This window comes from Heterocephalus glaber, unplaced genomic scaffold (assembly GCF_053883595.1).
Source record: "Heterocephalus glaber isolate CG9 unplaced genomic scaffold, H.glaber_assembly_v1.0 deba00000594, whole genome shotgun sequence".
In the NCBI taxonomy this organism is placed as follows: domain Eukaryota; kingdom Metazoa; phylum Chordata; class Mammalia; order Rodentia; family Bathyergidae; genus Heterocephalus; species Heterocephalus glaber.
The window spans coordinates 17,554,318-17,569,651 of record NW_028258151.1 but is presented as its reverse complement, the minus strand read 5'-3'; the positions used below and the strand labels follow the sequence as shown (position 1 = coordinate 17,569,651).

Sequence of the window (15,334 nt, the reverse complement as noted above, 5' to 3'; positions counted from 1 at the left end):
TCACCATGGCCCTCTGTTCTCAAGCTCTGCTTTATCCTCCTGGTAGCACATGTCCCTCTGAGACCCACCATCCATTTACCCTCTTCTCCCAGGTGCACCACAAAAGGTCCAAGGGCAGAGAATGGCTGTACCTGCAGCATGGGGAATGGCCCTGGGCACGCATGCTTACGAACGCTTGCTAAAACGCCAGCTGGGAGGGGACAGAGCTGCAGAGTCTGGTGTATGTGTGTCGAGGGAAGTGGCTGGGGAGAAGGAGAACAGGGTCACTGGAGACAAGATGGCTATGGCATCCAGTGCTGGGCAGACCATGTGTCAGCCCTGGGCTAGGGTTCTCCGGGTGACTGCTCCCTCAGCCTCACTCGCTACAGATAGATGCCCCTCTGGGCCAGGGAGACTGCCACCTCAGCCATCAGCTCCCAGGAAAGGAGTCAGGGACTCCAAGGCACCTGGAGTCTCACTGTAGTCCAGGGAGAGGTCTACAGAAACTGTTCTGGTTGCAGAGACCATCCTGGTAGGTTGGCCTGAGCCCTGGGCAGTGGTGGGTGACCAGCTCACTTAGAGAGGGGAAGGGGCCCACAGGAACTGGTGGCCACCCAACATGGTAGCCCTGAGACTCAGGACAGAGGTGTCCTTGGGGCAGGGAGAAAGTTGCTCTGGCCTGACCTCAAGGAATCAAATTACCTGGGCAGAAAATTCTATCCTACCCCATCCCTGGTGGGTATGAACATGAATGTGAACGCAGACACATCTCTCTACCTGCACACGTCTCAGTCACACATACACTGGTGCCTATTTACAACACAATACCTGCAGGCACACAATGTCATACACATACAATATTAACACATACTCACTTGCAAACACGCCCCTGAATCCAGATATATTGTCATGCACTCTTGTTCTCACGCATACACATATGCTCATGCAATGCGTATACAAACTTGCACACATATATCATACTTACGTACAGCCTCGTGAGCAAATGCTCACATACTCATATACACACAGACACAGCTCCTATACTCCTGCTGTCACTCAGATGCACACACAGACAAGAGGCTTTACATAAAACAGCCAATTCCAAAGGCCCCAGCTGCTCTGATGCACTCAGATGCCTGTCTAGTGGCCTCAGAGCTAACATGTTAATTCAGCCACCACCCACCCCTTTCAACTGAACTGTTCCCGAAACCCTTAGATGTGAGCACTGGAGGGGACAGGCCCTACCTCCCAGCCTTCATTCAACTGTGGGGACAGGGGTGAAGGCACCCAGCTTCTGCTCAGGCAATAAACAGCGCAGCCAGTGTCGCCTGGGGCAGGGAGACCAAGGCCAGGGGCAAGAGCAAATTGGGAACACCTAGACTAGAACACAGAAATCTCCAGTTCTATTTCAGAGCTAGTGGCACCTCACTACTGGGGACAGCCAAGACAAGGCCTCTAGATCCAGACTTTGGGGAGGACAGTAGAGTGGAGCAGTGGCAATCATGGGCTCCCACACCAGGACGCTGCTCAGCTCATCTCCGGGATTTCTAACTCAGGAGACCTGGGTGAGTCCCACAGAACCTCTACACCATGCTCCTCACCTGGAGAACCCAGGCTGGAACTTCTCAGAGATTTGGTGACATTAAATGAGCTAATCATACAGTACTTCTAACAAGGCCTGAGGCAAAAACCAAAACAAAGTGTTCAGGTGTGCTGCTCAAAACATCTGACCATTCTGAATAGGACAGGCAGGGCCAGCTTAAGTAGGACTGTGCGTGTCACACTCCAGTGTCACTGAGGAGGGATGAGGGAGCGTGAAGGGGTGACCGCAGAAACTATTCCTTTCTGGAAGTCTAGAACAAGCAGGCCTAGGAAGCCCAGCCACTTCCCCGCCACTCTGCACCCCAGCCTACAGCGCCACGAACGTTCTCAGCTTTGTCACCACTCATATTCTGCCTCCTGGCATGGTGGCTGTGCTGAGGTTCCAAGGGCCGAGGTGAGCTCAGCCAGACCTGAAGCAGGTGGAGCTGCTTCCAGAGTACACAGAGAAACCACCCCTGCAGGCTCTGCTCCAGTCAAAGGGAGGCATTTTTCCAATCCATCTCAGTCAGTGCAGCCACGAAATGGAAGCAAGACGTACCTTCCACCCATGAGGTCCACACTTACTGGACCCCCCACAACAAAGACATTTAACCTTCCCATCTCCAGCCCACCACATGGGTTGCCTCAGATACAGCAAGTTTAGAAAGACATATAAGTTCGGGCATGGTGGTACACGTCTGTCAACCCAGCTACTTAGGAAGCTGAGACAGGACTGTAAGTTCAAGGCCAACCCAGGCAACTTACTGAGATCGTATCTGAAAAAAACAAAGAATAAAAAGGGAATGAGGATGTAACATGCCTATGGCTTCAGTATCTTTGGGTTCAATCCCTAATAGTGAAAAATAAAACAAAAACTGCATTTGTATAGGATAGAGGGGAAATAACTCCCAGCAATGGCAAATTCCAAAAGGTGAGTTCATTTTCAGATTGCCACGTGTTTTCTGAAGAAGGAATCAAGGCTTAGGCGTAAGTAAATCCAAGAGGGAAACCCTGCCCTTCCTCCTCCTAAGGATCCAGGAGGGAAGTGGTGTGTTTACCCATGAGCAGGGTCCAGGGCAATGGCCCTTGGCTGGTCCAGGTCCTGCCAGAAGAGCACCTTCCGGGATGTGCCATTGAGGTTGGCCACCTCAATGCGGTTGGTCTCTGAGTCTGTCCAGTACAGCTTTTTGCCAACCCAGTCGCAGGCCAGGCCATCAGGCGAGACCAGGCCGGAGACGATGACATTCTGTGTAGCCGCCCCTGTCTGGTTCAGGTAGGTCTGCTTGATGGCCTCCTCGCTCACATCTGTCCAGTACACGGCACCCTTGGAGAACTGGAAGTCCACGGCAGCTGCATCCTCCAGCCCGCTGACCACGATGGTGGACTCCAGCTTGACTCCACCAGCGTCCACCAGTCGCACGTCCCGGCGGTTGGCAAACAGCAGGAGCGGCGAGGCTGTGGGGTGAAAGAAAATTGTAAGGACCGAGCAGGTGGGCACAGGGCTCCAGGATGGGAGGGGTGTGCATGTCCCACCTGTCCCACCTGCACCTGAGACCTTGGGCTTCTTCCTTCCACACCCCAGCCTGCTGCCAGGAAATTGCCTGGGCAGCCCTAGAACTGAAAATGGTCTTATTTCTAGATGTGTTAACAGCACCATTTATTGAGCAACTGCTATGTTTGTCCTCCTAGGCATGCGTGACTCCTCCTGCCACATCCCCTGTCTCATACACATGTGCTATAGAGGAGACCATGGGGTCCTCCAGATGCTGCAGAGGCCTTGCTCTGCAGAAAAGCCACACCCTCTTTGTCACCCTGATGCATTGGAGGGCTCATCCCTGGACACAATGTCCAGCACAGTCCTGGCTAGGGTTAAGCTTTGAGAGGTGGCTCAGAGGGAGCCTAGGCCGGATAAAGCCAAGATTCCCTTCCCTTCCTTGTCTAGTCTCAGGCCCCTTCCAGTAACTGTGTCCTCAGCTTCTCATCCACCTCTGTATTCCGGGTTCCCCCACCTTGGACCTAGACACCCCTACAAAGAACAGGCTTAAAGGGGCACCCTGCGACCCACTCCCTCAGCCCCACACCTTCCATGGCTCCCTATGTCAGTGCCCCCAGTCACCAGTGTCCCTTGTTCTCTTTTCTTCCCCACAACCCCCATGCGGAGGTCCTGGTCTGCTCCATCGCTGGGCCATTTTTTTCACCTGCTACCACCTATGGCTCTCAGCCTCATCTGCCTTCCCAAGATCCCTCCCTCAATGAGCGTCTCATCTCCACACCTGGCTCCATAAGGGCCGGGGAACCTGTAGACCATCCCCCACCACACACCTCAGAGGCCAACCTAGGAGCAACCCACACCCCCACATGCCAGAGTGGTCCAGAAATCACAGGAGATGTGGACACAAAGGGGCAGGGGCCCCCAGACAGCTCCATTACTGAGTGGTCAGCAAGGATAGCCTGGTCTGGCCACAAGCACCCTGAAACACCATCTTGGGACTTGGCCAGAAACAGGTGCCTTCCTCCTAGGGGCTGCAGACCATGAGGGTCTCCCCCTGCACAGAGGGGACCTGGCCAGCCACACTCCTGTCCCACCAGGAGGGGCCTGCCGACATCCACACATGCCAGACTCAGGCACTGGAAATCACCTAAGTGGCTTCTGTTTCAGCGGGGGAAGGGTTTGCTCCTCTGAGACCACGCCAGGTACCCAGCCCAGGACACAGGGGACAAGTGTTGGCCGGGCAGCAGGGTTCAGAGCTCGGCCTCCATGGCCAGGATGACACCCTCGCACGACCACCTATCACAGGGGCTCTGTCAATCCCACTACCACTGTCATTGCTATATCCGGTCTACCGTTCTCTGAAGCAGGAGGGGACACGGTGAAAATCAAACCCAGAAAGACACGGCCAAGCTAGAAAAAAAATTAACAAATCACACTTTACAAAAATTTTAAAACTCTGTGCCTTAAAAGACTCTATCTATAGTCAGGCGTAGTGCTGCATGCCTATAATCCCAGCTACTCTGGAGGCTGAGGTAGGAGGATTCCAAGTTCAAGCCCAGTCTGGGCAGCTCAGCAAGAACCCGTCTCAAAGCGAAATAAAAAGGGCTGAGGATGTAGCTCACCACCTCCTGGGTTCAATCCGAAGTACTTGGAATAAAAAAAAGACACCACCTACAGAATAAAAAGGTAGCTTACAGAATGGGAGAAAATTTGCAAATCAATTAATCTTTGATGAGATTAATAACCAGAATGTACAGAGAATGCCTAAAATTCAACAACATAAAAACCCAACTTAATCCAAAAATGGGCCAGGAATTTGAATAGACTTTTGTCCAAAGATGATCTACAAAGTAGCCAATAAGCAAGTGAGCAACATTTGGCCACACTACTTAGGGAAACGCAAATCCTAACTACACTGAAATGTCAACTCACACGCATTAGATGGCTGCTATTAAGGAAAACAAAGCATTGGCCCTGATGTGAAGAAACAAACCTTTGAATACTATTGGTGGACATGTAAAAGGGTATAGACACTGGGAAACAGCACGGTGGTTCTTCAAATATTAAAAATAGAAGTACCATCTCACCCAGCAACCACATTTCTGGAACTATATCCAAAGTTATTGAACACAAGGTCTCAAAGAGATTCGTGCATGCCTATGTTCATACCAGCATTATTCACAATAGCTAACAAGTGAAAGCAACCCAAGTGTCCATCAACAGATGAATGAATAAACAAAATGAGGTCTAGTCATATAGTGGAACATAATTCAGACACAAAAAGGGAATTCTGACACTTGCTGCAACATAGATGAAACTTAAGTGTACTACATTAAGTAAAACAAGCTACTCACAAAAGAATAAAACCTGTATTTCATTTACACAAGGTCTCTAGATGATCAAAATCATAGATACAGAAAGTAGAATGGTGGTTGCCAGGAGCTAGGGAGGGGGATAGGGAGTCAGTGCTTCTGTCTGGAGCGATGAAAAGAGTTTTGGAAGTGGATGGTGGTGGCTACACCACAGTAAAATACGTACGCAAGACCACTGAACTGTGCACTTAAACATGGCCACAATGCTAAGTTTTATGTTATGTATATTTTACTATCATAAAGTTTTTTATTTTAAATCAAACAATGCCATGTGACAACTACAGATGAACCTGGTGTTCTGACCTCTCTCACAGACGGCCAGAGCAAAGAACATCTGTCCCCAAATCCCGCTCCTCTCCCCCAGACAAATAGTGAAGAAAACTCCAGGGCAGAGTTGGCAGCTCTCTGCAGCCACACAGGGACACCACCTAGTCCTACATCCGCCAGGGCTGTGGGTGACAGTGACCCTCTGGACACGGGAGAAGCTGAGGCTCGGAGAGGAGCCTGAACAGTGAAGGTCAAAGGCCCCAGCGCGGGGAGGCCCCAGCTGGCCTGGTTCCTGGGTGTGCTCAGTTTGTAAGAGGACAGCGCTTTTCCATGTATGCATACCTCAATAAAAAAGTACTGAGGGCTAGGGATTTAGCTTAGTGGTTTTCTCGCCTGCTGCACAAGCGCAAGGACTCGAGTTCAATCCATGGTACCAAAAAAAAAGAAAAGGTACTGAAAATTTAAAACAGAACTTTCCCTGTTCCTTGGTTGAAGACTACCCTCCTGGCTGCTCATGAGAATGCTCCTCAAGGTGCCAAAGACCCCAGGGGACTGTGCCCTCTGGAGGTGGCCCTGCTCCTATCACAGCAGCAAGGGGTGAAATGCCAAACCCTATGGGGGACAGTGGGATAATGGATCAGGATCAGGAAGAGTCTGGAATCTTCAGAGAAGGAAGAAGGCAAGAAAACTGGAGGGGGGGCGGTTCCCCAGGGTAGAGGGCTGTGTGTGAGAAACAGGGCATAAGCAGCCTAAGCAGGCAGCCACCACCAAAGAAACCCCGTGGCATACTGGGCAACCTGGTGCTCCCAGAGTATGTGCCCAGTCATCATCCCAGCTGCCCAGAGCAGGGATGACCAATAATCCCATCTCATGTGTGAGGGTGACTGTCCCACACAGCTCTCTGAGGCAAGGTCAATGGCCTGTCCCCATGCATCCAGCAAGGATGTGATCTGCCCGGGCAAACTAAAATTTCACACTGTGCTTCCTGACCTTCTGAGGGGTCACAAAACCCTCTGAGAAGCTGATCCTCTCCCCAGACACAACACACACAGTGCTACCGCCAGGCCCCAGCCCCAGCCCAAGAACCCCTTGCTAAAGCAAGGGAGAAAGAAAGACTTGACATAGAGCTTTCTGCTTGAACCCAGCTCCTCTGGGTGGCCAATGAAAGGATTTGCACCAGGAGATATTGAGGAACACCAGGTGCAGGACAGGACTCCTAGGGTGTGAGCAACATCAGGAATATGGTCAAGTGACTCTGAAACTGGAGGGTCCTGGGGCAAGGCCTCCCCTGTGCTTCCAGGCAGGAGGAAGCACGATACCCCAAGGGGAGAGTGGCCAGCTGCCCAGGAACTCAATAACCCCTTCCCTGAAGCGGGAAAAGGGGGCCTGGGGACCGGGACAGCTCAGGGAGGGAGGGAGGCAGGAGCCCCTGGAAGCTGCCCCAGGCACACAGAACCCCAGCTCAGTCCTGTTCCCTCTTCCCAAACCGGAAAGACCACATTTCACATTTCACCAAGGTTTACAGTTCAGGTGCACTCTTCAAAGGCAGAGAAGGGGCTGTTTCTTAATTTCCTGTGATTTTTCCTAACCTACAACTGACTGCCAGAGCTGGAGTGAGCCAGGGTAGCAGGGTAGCATGGCAGGAAGGCATGCTCCCCCCAGGAGCTGCTCCCAGCCATGAGAAATAACCACACACTAATTCCTAAGTTTTAAGAGAAGCCCACATCACGTTCACGTCACCTGGGGAACTGCCCTTCCCGGAGGATGATGGGCAGTGGCCTCAGGGCCCACAGTGAGCTGGGCCTCTGCGTGGGTGGCTCCCTGCCCAGCTGGCACCACAGCTCCTGCACCTGCCTGGGGGAGCCTGGCTGATGTGGGCACCTTGCCATCCAGCGACCTGGGTGCCCAGGCCCATCCAAGGGGGCATGGCCTGGTGGGGCCCCACCCTGGGCAACACAAACCCCTCCTCTTCAAGATTGGAAGCAGCATAGACAGAGAGAAGCCAGATGAGAGAATACAGCAGAGTAGAAGCAGAAGTCTTTGGAAGCAGAGAACCAGGCACTAGGGCACAGGGCAATAAGACATGGTTCTGCAGATATTACTGAGCATCCAGCACCTACCTGAACTAGAGCTTGCCTTCAAGGTGCTGTGCTCCAGTTGGGGAAAGAGACCACAAGCACAAGCCACAATACATGTGGCTACATTGTATGCAAGATGGTCAGAGCAGGCCTCACTGGGAAGTGGGGGAGCTGGTGGACAGGTGCAAAGGTCCTGGGGTGGAAGCACATGAGGGCAGAGTTTGTGAGGAGAGCATGGCGGATTCTATACTATGGGCTCCTCCCCTGCCAGATGACTTGTCCTGTGAATTATGGGTCATAGCCACGCATCCCAGTGGCAAGGCAACAGCCTTCAGAAAGGTACCTCCACCTGCCTGGGGCCACACCACCCAGTGACAACATGTTGGCCTCTGGCCTAAGCTTCAGGCAGAGACTAGAAGAAATCTCAGGAATACTGAAGAAGGATGAGGAGGCCATATGGCCCTGGGGCTGCTTCTGAGAGCTTCCAGCCTAGGGCGGTGACAGGTGTGAGCTGGACTATTGGGTCTGGCTGCACTATGCCCCAGGACCCACTTGAAGTCACGAGAACAGACACAGCTGTCATCGGATGGCCAAGGACAGACACTTGAACAATCCGTTCAGACAACACCATGGCAGCTGTGATATCAAGGGCCGTAAAGTATTTAAACCCTTCCCCGGGTCAACCTGCAGGACTTTATACTAAGGAACACCCAAGAGAAGGAAAAGTCTTAGATACAGTATCTGTCAGAGACTTTATTTGGAATAGAAAAAAATCAAAAGACTATTGTCAGTGGTACCTGGGCTGTGGCTTCAGTGGCAAAGTCATATTGAGGGTAGTGATGAGCATCAGAAAACACCTCCCAGGCAAAGACAGAAACCACACATGCACGCTACAACTGTGGCCCAGTGTGTACTAGAATTGCAGTCCTAAGAAAGCGCTGGCTGGGGACAAAGGTTGATAAAGGAAAGCGACCTTGTCTGGGAGACAAGTCATGGGTAATATACTGGTAAACATGTTATTGTAAACATTATAAGCTCAAATTCCATGTATGTTGCTATAAGGCTATTTGTGCAAATATTTTTTTCAGGACAGTTGATCACAGGGCAAAAGGACAGCTTACCCCACTGGAATGGGAACCCTGTGGCCACTCAGGATGACTGCTCTGAGTTGGATTCCAAGGGCTGCAACCTGGCCGCACCTGGCCTGGGCAAAGCTCTCCCCACACCTCGACATTCTCCCTGTGCCATCGGGCTCATTACTACATCACCACATCAGAGACTGCGAGGCCTAAAAGCCAGACAAAGCTTCACTCTAGTGGCAGAACATTTTAAGGTCTCAATAAATGCCGCTGGGCAACAGTAGCAGTTTTTGTCAATTAAATGTTTCATCGACCCAGCCCTGGGCCGGTTCCAGTAACACATGTCAACTCAAACTGGCAAGCCTGGGTTCAAATCCTGGCCAGGCCTCCAGCTGTGTGATTTGAGGCAAGATTTTTCACCTCCCCTCTCTGAGCCTCAGTTTACTCATTCAGAAAGCAGGAAATGACAGTGACAAAAGTCACCTCTGGAGGCTGTGGGAGATAGGCAATTCTTCAAAAAGTTAACACAAAAAAATTTATGACCTAGCAATTCCATACCTATAGATACACCCAAACTAGTTAAAAACTGCCGCTGCAACTAATCCATGTACACACATGTTCATGGTGGTACTAACACGGTCAAAAGGTAGAACAGTGTCCATCTATTGATGAGCAGATTAACAGAATGAAGTCTATTGGTCCAGTGGAACATCGCTCAGCCATGAAAAGGGAGGAAGCACTGGCACAGGTTACAATGTGTATGAACCCTGATGCTATCAAGCTCAATGAAAGAAGCCAGACGCAAAGACCACACTAGATGGTTCCCTTTATATGAAATGTAGACAAGAAAGTAGATCAGTGGTTGCCAGGGGCTGGGGGTAAGGGAATGAGCAGTAACTACAGGGTTTCCTTTTGGGGTGATGGAAATGCTCTAGAATTACAACATAAATAATATCTTTAAAGAGGCATCACAGGGCCGGGGATTTAGCTCAGTGGTTTCGCCACCTGCTGCACAAGGACAAGGACCTGAGTTTGATCCCCGGTACCAAAAAAAAAAAAAAGCATCACAGCTCACAAAAAAGGCTAAATTCCCCATGACATGCTTCCTTTATCCTGCCTGACCTTGCAGGTGATTTAATCTAATGTAGGTCTTTCCGGCAGGAACTCAGGACACCCCATGTTCTCCTGAGGTTCTCAGCACCTCCTGATCAAGGAGTAGGAGCACATAGCTCAGACTTAATTCTATTTTGTTTTGTTTTGCAGTGCTGGGGAGCAAACCCAGGGCCTTGCACATGCTAGGTAAATGCCCTACCACTGAGCCCCAGCCCCAGCCCCAGACCTATCTCTGGATGGATACACACCTGCTGTTCCCAGGACTCTGGAAAATCAGAGTTGGAGAGAGGCCGTTCTGCCCCCACCAGCTGTGGGGAGCCAGTCCCATGGTCAGTTTACAGTCGCCACCACAGCAGAATCAGGAGTTTGAAGACCCAAGAGCCAACAATCCCATTTTAAACCATGTAAGCATATCCAATATTTATATATAGAATTCATAACAGATGTCAGGGCTTCCATCCTGATAGCCTATATTTTACACTGTTTACATGGTTACACCAAACAAGGCCCAATTCAAGGTAATCCAATCCTCTGCTACTACACCAAAATAAGCAACATTCTTAATACACGCCTTATTTATATTCACCAAGCATAACATTGGGCCTCCAACGGCTCGCTGGAGCCTAGACACACACTATGGACTTATCAGGCAGGAATGATCTTTTGTCTAGTGCCGGCCAACAAGAAAGGCCCAAAAATGGGAGAAATTAGGGTTGTGGGACGCACGCACATGCATGCACACACACAAGCGTGCACACACACAGAGCTAAACCACCACCTATGCAAGAAGAAAAGGTGAACTGGGGATTTTTTAGGTCAGTGGTTCTGCCGCCTGCCTCGAAAACGAAAGGATTGGAGTTCAATCTCCGGTACAAAAAAAAAAGAAGAAAAGGTGAGTGACATGGACAGGAGGTATTTAGAGCCCCGGGGAGGAAGAACTGGCTGTGGGCAGGCCAGGCCTCCTGGAAGAGGGCAGACTGGAACCCTGAAAGAGGAGCTTGACTTAGCAGATGCTGAGCATGCCCAGGTCCAACACCAAGCAGCAGCTATGGGCGAGTTAATCAGCTCCATTCACAATGTACACTGCTTCCCCAACAACTACCATGGCTCCAGCTACCTCCCAGCGTGGGTTTCTCAGCGTGGGCACTCACACTACCACCTGTGTATCTCTTTGCACCCCTTCCAGAGCAGAACTCAAGACAGCCTCAGTCCCCTCCGGGCTCCAGTCCTGTTCTATGGTCTACCTGTCTGGCCCTCACCAGCCCTCCTGATAAAGGCTAGGCTTCCTCCTCAGCCCTGATTCAGCCCCGCACTGCCCTGACTGCCCTGACTGCCCTGGACCCATTGGACCCACCCACATCTTAGAACCAGCTTCTCATGTGCCGCCCAAACCACCATCAGGACTTTCACAGCATTTTATTTAAAGGTTTTACAGTAAGAAAAAGCAGAAATGGCACCGCCCCCGGAAAAGACATACAATGTTGCTTCACTCTAGTTTGTGGCAGCAAAGAGCTGCTTTTAATAGTTTATTAAATTAAGTTTATTAAATTATGGAAGGAGAATGATGGTGGTGTGGTTATAAAGCAATATGAATGCTCTTAATGCAACCAAACTGTACACTTCAAAAGAGGGGGCCGGAGTGTAGTTCAGTGGCAGAGGACTTGTGCACCATGCACAAAGCCCTGGGTCCATCCTCAGCACCACCAAAAACAAAAAAAGGCTACAGTGGTTTTTACAATGTAATATAAGTAAATATAAACGTGGTGTCATATTGTGGAACATTATGAGCTACAAAGAGGACAGACCTAGAACCATAGTCATGGTCCTCACACGGGATTTTGTTATAAATGTGGGCTGATCACTAAGGCATATGTACAACATACCACTTACTCCTTTATTTAAGTCAGTGTAGATGCCTTTACTCCTATTTTGTTACACGGGTTAAAACCCAATATTTTCTCATTTATTTTGATATTCAAATCTTCCAGGATTTGTTCCAAGATTTGTCCAAATCTTCCAAGATCTAGACAGTAAGGTCCCCCCACAAGCCACCCCCATGATGGTCCCCACCATGCCTGGAGTACATCTTCAATTTCTGGCACAAAGACAGCATTGCTCACCTTGTAGGTTTCCCTCCCTCAGCCTCAGAACTCTGGCTCCTTCTGGAGGGGACTGTCATTCAGGGACCACACGGAGAGGCTGGGACATTTGCTGCTATGGGGCCGCTGCTCTGGGCCTGTCGGCTGACAGAGCCAAGAAAGATGTGCACACTCCATCCTCAGGACACCCAGGTTCCACGGTGAAGGGTTTGCCTTCTCCATGACATTTATTTATAACCTACGGATCTGTGCTGAGAAGTGAAAAAACGGAGTCACTGGTACACATTACCAGGTGAGGCCGAAGGAGGCGGCCTTCTTGTGTTTTGTTGTTTTGTTTTGTTTTTTGGTACTGGGGGTCAAACTCGGGTCTCTGCACTTGGGAGGCAGGCAGCAGAACCACTGAGCTTAATCCCCAGCCCCATGCGGGCTTCTTGTTTCAACTCTTGTACTGTCACTGTATTGTCCCCAAAGGTCCTTTTCTCAGTTTGGCAACTGCTACATTTTTCAATTTTGCTGTTTAAAATGTCCCCCACTCCTGGTGCTGAAGTGCTGTCTGTGCGAGAGCCTGTGTTGGGCCTCAGGGAGAATGACAGGTGTTGGGTGAGCTGCCTTTGGTGTAGAACACAGCACTGGAGGCTGTGAGCTCAGTGTTAACGAATCAGTGTTAATCAGTAGTGAGGTGACTTTAAACAGAAACATGAAATAGGGTTATGTCTTGGCTGTGAGCAGAATCTGGGTGTGGTGACGCATACCTGTAATCTAAGCAGCCTTGGAGGCTGAGGCAGGAAGACTGCAAGTTTGAGGCCAACCTGGGCAACTTAACAGCTTAGCAAAACTCTGTCTCAAAAAAAAAAAAAACAAAAAAAAACAACCCAATAAAACAAATAAAAAACAAAAGGCTGAGGATGTAGTTCAGTTTGAAGGCCCTGGGTTCAATCTCCAGTATCCTCCCCCCAAAATATAGTGCCCAGATGCTTACAGGAACCACTGCACGTACAGATGTATGCACACTTTTATACACACACATACCTATTATTTATCTATTTCTGTGCATGTACACAAGGTATAAACCCATGAGTTCATGGCAGTCTTTGCAATTTTGTATTTGTTTATGTATTGGTTTTTTGAGACAGAGTCTCACTATGTAGTTCAGACTGACCTTGAACTCATGTATCCCAGGCTGATAATCCTCCTGCCTCAGCCTCCCAAGTGTAATGAAATTACAGGTATGTGCCACCACGCCTGGCTGTAGTCTTTGCAATTTTAAACAGTCCCTCGATCTTCCTCATCTTTTCAGTCATTTCTGGCTACATTTGCTCACATGACCCACCACCATCCTGCTGGTGGCCTCTGCTGCTGCCACCTCTGTGCCCTGTCCTGCACTGCTCCCACATATGGCGAGCACCAGGCCATGGCCCCCAGCAGCTCTACACAGCACCCCCTTGCCTCTCCACTTCTTCAGGCGCAAACACTAACATTTCCACATGGGGAAGGGAGAAGCAATGTGGGGAACTGCATGGAAGCTGAAGATCCAGATGGAGAAACGGACATTGTGATGTTGCCTCCCATCCATAAACACGCATTTCAATCCTCTGTAATGTCCTTCTATGAAGTTTTATTCTTTTTTTGCATACAGGTCTTGCACATTATTTCTCAGATATAATCCTACAAATTTTATTAAATATATTACATATTTAAAATTCGAACCATAGCTTTCTTTTCTTTTTTTTTTTTTTGGTACCAGGGATCAAACTCAGGTCCTTGTGCTTGCGAGGCAGGCGTTGGAACCACTGAGCTAAATCCCTGGCCCTCAAACCATAGCTTTAAAAAATAAAACAAGGGGGCTGGGGATTTAGCTCAGTGGTTCCGGCGCCTGCTTCACAAGCTCAAGGTCCCGAGTTCAATGCCCGGTACCGAAAAAAAAAAAAAAAACTTAAAAAAATAAAACAAGAGTGATTATGACAGAGAGTCTGCAAACTCCCCATGAACTTTGTGATAAAACATGAAACTGCAGCAACACTTAGATTGGGGTAGGAGGCAATGTTCCACCTCCCTCACCCTCTATTTCCCTCTAAGAGGAAATGTGAACAGCACTGATCAGGCTAATTGACAAGGACCAAGGAAAAATGGGTACAGTCCCTGAAAGCATCAAGCCAAGTCCGGTCCCTCCTCTCCAAATCCAAGGCCAAACTGTTTGCCAAAGGTCAGGCATCCTTAAGCAGCTAAAAAAATTCATTGCTGTGCCATTAACAACATTCTCAGCAAAAATCATTAGCTTGGCTTCTCACAGGCCTTTTTCTTTTTTTTCTGAGGATGGAACCCAGGGCCCCGAACATGCTTGGCAAGTGCTCTACCAAGGAGCTATATCCCACCCCCAGCCCAGAACTGAAGGTAGAAGTATGAAACACCCAAACTCACTTGTACATAGACAGTTCGGTGAAGACAGGGATCTTCCCACCCCCACGTTCCCATCCCCTGCACCTGGCACACAGCAGGTGCTCAGTGACTATGCCACTTAAACCCACAAGCAGCCACTATGACCACAATGCCAGTCACAGATTCTGCAGCTGTCTATTCTATATGAAAGACTAGACATTTACAATAATAATGACATCTTAGGTTTCCTTTAGTGGAACACATGTTCCAACTTTTATGGGAAGCTTAGCAAACTCAGGCTGGACTGGGATCCTTGAGAGCATCTCTAAGCACCCTGGGGATGGCTCTCCTCCTCCACTCCGACCTTGGCCCTGCTCACCTTGGCCCTCCACCATCCATCCGTCTATCCATTCACTCATCCACCAGGCCTCCCACCTCGGGACCCATGAAGCTAGAACACATCCCAAATTCCTCTCCCCCTGGCCCGGCCTCACCCCCAATCCCACTCCCATCAAGCAGACCAAGTCACTGACAGACGGTACCCTGGCCACCTCCATGCTCTTAGCCATTCTCACCCTGAGAAACCCCTCCTGGGTGTTTCTACACCTGGGCCACTAATGAGTACCTGGCTGACAGTGTCAGGCTCCCGGGGCCCAAAGGAAGCCTGTGTCCTCCATGGCCCAGCACAGCCCATCCTGCCTCCCTGCATGTGTCATTGGTATTTCCCTGAGTGGAGCCCACAAGGTAGGCTCAAGGCAGGTGTGGCTGATGCCCCCCAGCAGGCAGAGCAGGGCTGGGCTGCCAGGGTGGAGGAGCGCTTTCAGCCTTGGCCCCACCTGCCCTTCCCATTCCAGCTTCTGACACAATCAAGATCCTGCAAGTGATGGAATGATGGATG

General features: G+C 50.0%; 1 protein-coding gene across 2 annotated transcripts in view; it reads right to left on the bottom strand.

Moving 5' to 3' along the window:
• Lrp5 (LDL receptor related protein 5) overlaps nt 1-15,334 on the bottom strand; it is a 113,253-nt gene that overhangs the window by 76,283 nt on the left and 21,636 nt on the right. For both annotated transcript variants that reach the window (XR_002397359.2, XM_004852629.3), the window contains exon 2: nt 2,619-3,015. Coding sequence is in view for 1 of the 2 variants with exons in the window: in XM_004852629.3 (XP_004852686.1) it covers nt 2,619-3,015 (397 nt within the window). In the remaining variant the exon portion in view is untranslated. The remainder of the gene's footprint in view (nt 1-2,618; nt 3,016-15,334) is intronic.